The sequence below is a fragment of the Danio aesculapii genome, chromosome 7 (genome assembly GCF_903798145.1).
Source record: "Danio aesculapii chromosome 7, fDanAes4.1, whole genome shotgun sequence".
NCBI lineage: Eukaryota > Metazoa > Chordata > Actinopteri > Cypriniformes > Danionidae > Danio > Danio aesculapii.
In genome coordinates this window covers 71,957,087-71,968,037 of record NC_079441.1, presented here as the reverse complement: position 1 = coordinate 71,968,037, position 10,951 = coordinate 71,957,087, and the positions used below count along the sequence as shown (strand labels likewise).

Here is a 10,951-nt window from a genome sequence, read left to right as displayed (position 1 = left end):
CACACCGTCAAAATCTTTTATCGATGTTGTGAAAAATCAAGTCCCCCCTAACATAGAGTCCGCTTAGGACCCCAAGAGATCATCTGTGGTGAATGCCTGATCAAAAGCTATTATTGTGATCGCTTGTTGTGTAGCTAATCAGAGCTGCGTTAGCTTGTTGTAGCTAGGAGGCTAACGGCAGATGGTTAAATGCTTAGTTTCATAACCCATGCCTGGCTTTAATTATACATCAGTATATGATGGGGTCAAAAAATTTTCATGGGGGAGGCACGGGGACTCAGTGGTTAGCACTGTCGCCTCACAGCAAGAAGGTCGCTGGTTCGAGTCCAGGCTGGGCCAGAGGGCGTTCCTATGTGGAGTTTGTATGTTCTCCCCGAGTTGGGGTGGGTTTCCTCCGGGTGCTCCGGTTTCCTCCACAGTCCAAACACATACGCTATAGGGGAACTGATTAACTAAATTAAAAGTAGTGTATGAGTGTGTGTGTGAATGAGTGTGTATGGGTGTTTCCCAGTACTGGGTTGCGGCTGGAAGGGCATCCGCAGTGTAAAACATATGATGGAATAATTGGCGGTTCATTCTGCTGTGGCGACTACAAACTATACCTATTACAACTCCAGTGAAACAACAGGATCACTCAGGGTCCTATAGACGGACCAAATAGAGGGCTTCCTTCTCATTTCTCATGATTTCTCATGACACTGGCCTACTCACGTTGTTGTGCTGTGACGACGGCAGCGATGCGACATGGAGGCCCGTGGGAGCCGGAGTCAGACGCCACACTGGTGCCCGCATCATTATCACTGTCAGAGGCCATGGCGAAGGGCAGAGCCTCGAAATTAGCGCTGATCTCCTCTGACAGATCCATGCAGAGATCTGCGGCGTTTCTGTGAGCCTGGCCTTCAGCGTACGCAAACAACCGGCAGCCAAAGTTTGCATGAATCTTAGTATTCTGAAAACACACAAGAAACATTAATATAAACTCTACACAAACATTAATAAACAAAGTTAAAGGTTAAATAAAGTGTAAAATTAAAAGACATTTACTCCCTAAATATTCAATTACGTTACAATTCCAAACTACAAACATTATATAAACATACAGCGCATTAAAAAGGTTCTAGAGGCTTAATATACACATAGGTCCAGCTTCTCCAGCCTCTGACTGCAGCTCTGCACAAGATGTTTGGCCATAGGAGAAATGGTCGTGCCCAACTGAGCCTGGTTTCTCTTTAGGCTTTTTATTTCTTCACCTTTACCAATTGATGAAGGTTTTTTCCTCTCCGCTGTCGCCACTGGCTTGCATGGTTTGGGATCTGTAGAGCTGCGCATCGATGGATTTGCTCTTCAGTGTTTGGACTCTCAGTAGTGATTATTAAACCACACTGAACTAACTGAACTGAATGTAAACACTGAAAACTGAACTACACTGCTCCAATTTACTATGATCTTTCATATGAAGCTGCTTTGACACAATCTACATTGTAAAAGTGCTACACAAATAAAGGTGAATTGAACTGAATAAAAACTATAACTGCACACAAAACCAGATACTATTTATGGTTCATTATAATTATGATTCTTTTCATAATTATGAAGTCTAGTAGGTGCTGTTTATTTACTTATTTTTGTACAATCTGGATTTTATGGCTCTGTTTTCCTCATTTACATTTAACACTGATTATTTATTCTGTATTGTCTTCAATTTAATTTATAATCTTGTCTAATTACTCTATTTTTTATTGTTAGTTAATCTTTATACATTATTCTTAACAAATGAGACCAATCAATAAAGCATCGCCAAATTTACCAAAACTATATTCATTTTCTGAAATTACTGTTGTTAATTCTGCATTACGTTTACTCATTCGTTCATTCGTTTATTTATACTGTTCATCTTAATATATAAATGACACCATGAAAAGCAAAAATATTTTGGTTGATTTAAATAAAGCTAAATTAAATAAAACATTCATTAAAAAACTTGAATGGAAATAAGAAATGTTGCTTGGTGCTCTCTCTCTCTCTCTCCTGCCCTTTTCCCTTTTTGAGAGAGTTTTCATTTTATTGCCATTTCAGCTGCTATGGTTATGTCATGGCCAAAAACCCCCCCAAAAAACAGATCAAGTTTACCACATTTTATAAATACCACTTTTCTATAATTATAAAAATATTATAACAAATAAAAGTAATCAACAGCAATAAATAATACACAAGGTAAAATATATAAATAATAATAATAATAATAATAATAAATATATAAGATAAAAATCTTTCAGAAGTTTCCTTCTGATAAAAATTGTACAATTTTAGACGGATTCACATTTAAACATATTTCATTTAAAGTCTCTCCAGATAAAAATTGTTGTCTGATAACATTAAAAATATGGCATTTCACAATAATATGTTTAACAGTTTGGTTTCTGTTGCAATATAGACATTTTGGGGGCTCTTCTCCTTTGAGTAAATACGTGAGCATGATATATAATATATAATAATTACATATACATATATATACACACACACATATATATATATATACACACACACACACACACACACACACACACACATACATATATATATGTATATACACACACATATATATATATATATATATATATATATATATATATATATATATATATATATATATATATATATATATATATATATACACACACACACACACACACACATATACATATATACATATATACATGTATATACACACACACACATATATATATATATATATATATATATATATATATATATATATATATATATATATATATATATATATATATATATATATACACATATGCCTATATATATTATATTATTATTATATTATATATTATATTATTATACACACAAGGTAATCAAAAAAAGGTAATCAAAAAAATGTTGCTTGGTAAATTACTAGAAATTAGGTGATGCTAATAAAACGCTGTGGCAGCATACAGATAACATTAAAAATAAAGAGTATCTTAAAGATTAAACTATTTATTTTTGCTACCTCACTTTCAGAAACTTTTGCCTTCCAAGCATTTCCAAAATAAACCATAGATGCACTGAAACCATCATGAACCACCTTTAAAGCTTGTTGCTATGCTTTTATGTATTTGTGATGTGTCTGCAAACCTTCTTCTGGATGTGGACGACGGGCCACATGCCTCCAGCCACGTCCTCTAGGTAAGGAGCGAGACGCTGACCGCAGTAGGTGAAGTAAACTCTTCCTTTTGGAGGCTGACCGGGTGGAGGAGGAGTACCTTCCAGACGCTCCCAGCCGATGCCAGCTACATCACCTGCAGAATCAATGCATCAATCAATGAAGCTAAATTCTTTATATATATATATATATATATATATATATATATATATATATATATATATATATATATATATATATACACAGTTGAAGTCAGAATTATTAAACCCCCTTTAAATTTCTTTTCTTTTTTAAATATTTCCCAAATGATGTTTAGCAGAGCAAGGAAATTTTCACAGTATGTCTGATAATATTTTTTCTTCAAGAGGAAGTCTGATTTGTTTTATTTTGGCTAGAATAAAAGCAGTTTTTAATTTTTTAAACACCATTTTAAGGTCAATATTATTAGCCCTCGATAGTCTACAGAACAAACCATCGGTATACAACAACTTGACTAATTACCTTAACCTGCCTAGTTAACCTAATTAACCTAGTTAAGCCTTTAAATGTCACTTTAAGCTGTATAGAAGTGTCTTGAAGAATATCTAGTCTAATATTATTTACTGTCATCATGACAAAGAGAAAATAAATCAGTTATTAGAGATGAGTTATTAAACTATTATGTTTAGAAATGTGCTGAAAAAATCTGCTCTACGTTAAACAGAAATTGGGGAAAAAATAAACATATATATATATATATATAGACACAGATGAGAGCAAATTATTAACCATGTGATAATTCATTCTTTTTCAAATATTTCTCAAGTGATATTTAATTGATTAAGGAGATTTTCACAGTATTTCCTATATTATTTGTTCTACTGTAGAAAGTGTTTTTACAATTAAAAACAAAGCCTGGTAAAGCCTTGTTAAAAACAAAACAAATAAAATACAAAAAAAAACTCTTCAATTAAGACACATTAACTTCCACTAATGAGATATTAATAACCGTTTTTCCTTAAACAGGCATCATTAATTATAGGGGAAAACTCTCCATATTTTCTAAATAAATGTTCAAATTAAGAAACTAATAATCATGCTTTAATAATCATGGCATGCTGCATTAAATGGTAATAATATTGTGAGTATTGATATTTTACGTGCATTTTTGCTATTACATTCTGCAGTCAATTAAAATAATGTACAGGTTTCCTAAAATGTTCTAAATATATTCCTTTTTTTGTTAAAAGAAGAAAGAAACTTTTGGGTGAACTGTCCCATTAAAATAAAAGGCCGTCTCACCAGGAAGCAGAGCCACGTCGAGCCTCACACTTTTCCACTGCAGTAAACTGGAGCCGTTATAGTGAACCGCCCGGCCATTACTGAAAGAGAAGATTTGAGTTATGATGAGAATAAAAGAGGAACTGATTTAACAGTCAGTGAATGATATCAGTCAGTACTTGTGAAACAGGCAGGTGCCGACAGGATTGGTCCAGGCTCCGTCTCTCTTCTCCGCCTCTGGGGAAAATCCAAAGGACACTATTGGGCCGCTGTCGTCCTCTGAGTCTCCAAACGAAACTATCTCGATCTCCCAGTAAAAAGACGGAGCCTGGAAATCAGAAACATAATCATATCATAAAATAATGAGACTGATCTTGGAGTTGGTGAGTTTAACCTTTTGAATTCTCTTAAGTTCACCACATCTGCATTTATTTAATTAAAAATATAGTAAAAACAGTATTAAAGGGGAGCTATTATACAAAAATCACTTTATGAGGGGTTTAAACACAGTGATGTGGTAAAATTCTGTGAATATGACCAGCTTCTAATGGTAAACAATCATTAATAATATGTTTTTTATACATCACACTTGATTTAATCAGTCAGTGTGCAGAAACACTTTGATTGAAATTCTCCCTTTATATGTGTCTACAGTGGGGGAAAGCCCCGCCCACTAGTGACCCCCTCGCCGTCCCCCATGCTTTTCTTGCTTGATGTTAATTGCATTTCATAATTCGCTTTGGGAAATAACTAGTAGCACATTTCAGTAGATAAAAGGTTTTTATTCTGTAAAACACTGTATTAGTTTGATTATTAAAAGTGTTTTAGTCACCTGAATAGGCACGGGTGAAGTGGCGTAGATGAAAGTTCCTCTGGGAAGGCCTCCGCCTGCGCTCGGATCAGCCAGAAACGTCACTGAAGTCAAGTGTGAAGAAAACATACATGCCCGAACCGGAGGGAAGACTCGAGACGGGCACCACGTGATCTCCTTCGGCTGAACAAACGGAAAAAAACATGTTCACAAGTGATCACATGCTGTCAGATTCTTACAGAGCCAATCAGAAGTGCTTTATGTCAGTTAATGGATGAGCGCTGTTTACAGAAGAGCCTATATATGGTAAGCAGGAAGCGGATTGAAGAGCTTTAAAGGAACACACCACTTATTTTTGGGAAATATGCTCATCTTACATTAAAACTATTGAGTTTTACCACTTTTGAATCCATTCAGGTCTGATGGGAGCACTTTTAGCTTAGCTTAGCATAGATCATTGAATCGGATTAGACCGTTAGCATCTCACTCAAAAATAAAAAGTAAAAAGTTTTAATCAATTTTCTATTTAAAACTCGACTCTTCTGTAATTTATGAACTACGACTGATAAAAAAGTTGAATGAAAAGTTGCTATTTTAGGATTAATATGGCTATGAACTACCAAGTATTTAGGTTTAAATAGATGCGGTACAACAGAATGAGAGTATAATTGCTAGACATATCGGACTAGAAATTAGCAACTTTTTATTTTCTGATTGTCTTAGTATTCAACTACAGAAGAGTCGAGCTTTTAATAGGAAAATTATCACTCTTTGGACATTTTTGAAGGAGATGCTAATGGTCTAATCTGATTCAATGATCTATGCTAAGCTAAGCTAAAAGTGTTCCACCAGACCCCAAGATCAGTTGAATGGATTAAAAAGTGGTCAAACTCAACTGTTGAACTCTAGAGGAGATGTAAAATGAGCCTATTTCTGAAAAAGTGTAGTGTTTGTTTACTCATTAATAACCCAGATCATGTAAATGCAGCTATAGTCTCACCTGCCGTTGGTCAGTTTGCACTGGCGGTGGTGGAGGACGAGCACAGTCTCGATAAAGCATGCGCAGCCGCTCGCACTGAGCCTCCACCATCACCAAACGCTCTCCTGAAAACATTCACACAAAACACAGATCACATTTAACTGGATGCAGAAGACTTGGAATAAATCACATCAATTTTATGGAGGGATTTTAAGGATTATTGTGTGAAAAAGAAGAGACATGGACATTCTTCAAAACATTTTTTTTTAAACATACATATTTAAGGACATTTCCATTAAGCATATGCAAACTCAACACAGAAATGCCCACTGACTCAGTCGGGACTCGAACCACCCCTATACATTTATGTATATAAACATTTTTAGGTTGTAGTAAAGGGGGTATTTCTCCAGTATCAGGTCTCATATGGTTATGCATGCATTCTTTGCATAGACTCACCAGGACTGCACTCTTGAGCGATGAGGTTGAGCACCTCCACGGCTGCCGGACACTGCTGGATAAACTCCTCACAGAAAGAGCTGTCCTCCAGCAGCTGCGCCATCACCAGACACGCTCTGATACACACACGCACGCACACACACACACACACACACACACACACACACACATATACGATTAATATCTCATGAAGGACCATTCACAGGGTTCCCACACTTTCGTGAACAGAGGATTTAAGGACTTCTTAAAGCAGCATTAATTTTAAATCAATCACTTTTGTAATTCACATCCCAGCACATGTAGCATCATGAAAGTCCTAACTGTACTTAACATTTCACCAGTGGTGGAAAGAGTACTGAAAAATCACACTCAAGTAAAAGTACCATTACATGCCTAAAAATGTAGCGCAAGCAGAGTAAAAGTATCTGTTGTAAATATTACTCAAAGTATGAGTAATAAAGCAGCCCTTTTAAAAGTACTCAAGAGTAGTGAGTATTACGCTGTAAAAAAGCTGATGGGTTTACATGTAACTTGTGGAAGTGTGTAAACGTAACATTCTGTAGTGCATTTAGTTATTGCCCAGCAGGCACACAACGTCATAAGATGTTAATCATAGGTTAGATTTAGGTTGTGATGTCAGGTGACCAAAATTCAATGTCTAGCCAGCATCTAAGAACATTATTTTGATGTCCAATAATGACGTCAAATGATGTTGATATTTGGTTTCATAATTTATCATAATTTTAGGATGTGTTAGAAAGTGACCAAAATCCAACGTCGAGCCAACATCTTAAACCAGCATCATATTGACATCAAATACTGACATTTATTCGTCAGGTATGGCAACCAAAATCCAACATCTGATAGACGTCATAGTGGTAACGTCCACACAACCTCAAGTAACATTTCAGACTTTAATATTTGGTAGATTTTAGGTTGGACGTTGGAGATTGACATCGGCCTGACGTTGATTTCTGACGTCAACCTGATTTTAATTTCCAAACAAAATGCAACGTTCCCATGACGTTAGGGTACAACATCAATCTGACATCATGTTGACGTCTTGTGCCTGCTGGGTGTTTAATGCCATTACGGTCATCACACAGTAAACATCCGTCATCTTCTTATCAGTGACCTGCATCTAAACAGTCTCTGGGTCAATGTGTGTACAGATTTTGGACATCTTCTTTGACACTTTTAATGCTTCCAAACAGTGTGCTGCATTTATAAATCGCCCATGTCTTGAAGAAGTTCATTATGATGAGATTTACCTTCTATGTGTGATTTGATTGGACAGGAATCACAGGACTGATTTTTCTAATCCCCATAGACAAGACAAAATAAAGTGGTGACTGCAGGTTGAAGGAAAGTAGTGGAGTAAAAGTACCGATACTGCACTATAATTGTACTATACATGTGTAAAAGTACACATTTATAAAACTACTTAGTGAATTACAAAACTTCTCAATTACAGTAGTTTGAGTATTTATAATTAGTTACTGTACACCACTGCATTTCACATACACTTAATATTAACATTAATATTGTAACCGTTTTAAAAAAGTCATGTTCAAAGAACTTTAATTAAACGTGTTGAATTCAATACTGGTGGTGGTGGATATATCTTCAGCTTAGTGGCAGATTCAAAAACAAGACTAACGTCCTATGCTAATGAGGGAGAGATGCTCACTAGTGGGCGGAGCTTTCCCCGTCTGATGACACGTACAAATGGAGAATGTCAATCAAAGTGCTTCTGCAGACTGATTATATCAAGTCTGATTATAAATAATAACATTAACACATTTTTGCCATTAGAGGCTGGAGATATTCACACACTGCTGCCACACAACACTGCTGTGACTTTTGCATAATTGCTCCCCCTTAAGACTAAAACGTAATTTTAATTAGAGTCTGACCTGGTTCTGATCTCGGCCAGCAGACGCACCACCGCCATCACAGGACTGGAGCCGTCTCCAGACGCCGGCAGAGACGTGTGTATGGACAAACTGCCCTCCTGCGGCAGCAACATGGACTGAACGGCCTGAACAACCTTCTCTGTAATTGAGAGCTTGTGCAGTGGCAGAGCCTGAACACACACAGATGGACAGGTTTATGTTAAAGTAATAAAATAGATTAATATTTTGTAATTTCTTAGCAAATAAAACTATAAAATCAAATCATAGACTCTAATAACTAACTCAAACATCACAAAAATGGATTTCAACGCATAATAAAACACTATTTTTATTATATGATTATTTTTTAAACCAAAGAAGTTTAAAGTTGATGAATGTAAAACATTTTCTTAACCTTTTTTTAGTTTTTAAATCAGAAACCTAATTTATTTTACTGCTAGTTTATTTCAGTTAACAAAAAAAAAAGATTCATGTACATTCTTAACACAATTACGGGTTGTATTAACCCACCACTGGGTCAAATATGGACCAAACAATTAAAAATAAAAAAGAAGTACATAATAAAATCACCAGGCACATTAAAAACATTATTTATGATGCTTTTCTGCTTTAAATATTCATATTAGGTAATAATGGTAAATAGTCACACTTAAGTCATGTTTACCATGATAAATACCTGATGAACTTTAGCAATAAAGCAATACACTGACTGAAGTTTTTGTTAACTGAAACCCAAACTAATCTATGTATTTCCGGTTGCGTTTCTTTCTTTGCAGTATATTCAATAACAAGTAAACAGATAATCTTCTTTATCAAATTCCCAAAACTACAGCCCAGCCCCACATTTGGACAACTCTCTAAACAACGCCACAAACATTTAGAAATAATGAAGATTTATTTGAAGAGTCATTCACACAACCGATTGATCCTGATAGTCCAGAAGAGTGTGTATTACCTCTGAGCGTGGCGTGCACAGGCGTGATATGGGCACCGTCAGGATATCAGACGCTTTGCTGGAGCGCCGATACTCGGAGGATGGAAACTTGACCATGGCAATGCCCTCCTGCTCATTAATGGATATGACCACACCGACACTGTCCAACACACCTTTACCAACCACCTGACAGAGGAAACAGCATTTACACCCAAACTCTTCATATATATATATATATATATATACACACAGTTGAAGAAATATTTCCCAGATGATGTTGAACTGAGCAAGGAAATTTTCACAGTATGTCTGATAATATTTTTTCTTCTGGAGAAAGTCTTATTTGTTTTATTTTGGCTAGAATAAAAGCAGTTTTTAATTTTTTAAACACCATTTTAAGGTCAATATTATTAGCCCCTTTAAGCTATATTTTTCTCGATAGTCTACAGAACAAACCATTGTTAAACAATAACTTGCCTAATTACCCTAACCTGCCTAGTTAACCTAATTAACCTAGTTAAGCCTTTAAATGTCACTGTAAGCTGTATAGAAGTGTCTTGAAGAATATCTAGTCTAATATTATTTACTGTCATCATGACAAAGATAAAATAAATCAGTTATTAGAGATGAGTTATTAAAACTATTACGTTTAGAAATGTGTTGAAAATAATCTTCTATTTATATATATATATATTCATACAACAGTTTTGTCTGGTTCTCGAATCTGATTGGCTGATGGTCGTGATATATTAAAGTAATATCAGCACTCGTACTGTCACACCTGGGCTCAATCAAGAAGGCGAGGATCACAGGTGAAATCAAAAACACATAGATTTATTACCAAACACTTACCAGGCTAGACAAACACTAACTAACTAACTAACTAACTAACTAACTAACTAACTAACTAACTAACTAACTAACTAACTAACTAAGACTCAGGAACTACATAGTTCTACTACTAGAGATGTGACGTTGTGCGCCGAGGCTCACAGTGAAGCAGTGTACCGGAGCTTGATTCGTTTTGCCATCATCACGTGATCAGTGACGTCCGAAGCTTCATTTTCGCCTATGCCCACGTGACTAAATAAATACTTATATAACTAATTTTCCTACTTTTCAACAAATTATTCTCTGCTGGTTACAACCGGGACAGATCAAGTCTTTGATACACAGGCAGTATAACACAGGACTCAAAGTCTTCTGAAAAGATTTGAGGATGACACGGTGGCTCAGTGGTTAGCACTGTGGCCTCACAGCAAGAAGGTTGCTGGTTCAAGTACCGACTGGGCCAGTTGGCGTTTCTGTGTGGAGTTATCATGTTGTCCCCGTGTTGGTGTGGGTTTCCTCCGGGTGCTCCGGTTTCCCCCACAGTCCAAACACATGCAGTACTGGTGAATTGAATAAGCTAAATTGGCCG

At 35.8% G+C, this 10,951-nt stretch overlaps 1 protein-coding gene across 1 annotated transcript in view; it reads right to left on the bottom strand.

Moving 5' to 3' along the window:
• The window catches only part of LOC130232520 (probable E3 ubiquitin-protein ligase HECTD4), a 131,875-nt gene that overhangs the window by 54,669 nt on the left and 66,255 nt on the right, over nt 1-10,951 (bottom strand). Inside the window, 9 exon segments of the mRNA XM_056462472.1 lie at nt 712-949; nt 3,145-3,308; nt 4,454-4,533; nt 4,612-4,760; nt 5,265-5,426; nt 6,244-6,347; nt 6,682-6,797; nt 8,598-8,767; nt 9,553-9,717. Coding sequence (XP_056318447.1) covers nt 712-949; nt 3,145-3,308; nt 4,454-4,533; nt 4,612-4,760; nt 5,265-5,426; nt 6,244-6,347; nt 6,682-6,797; nt 8,598-8,767; nt 9,553-9,717 — 1,348 coding nt within the window.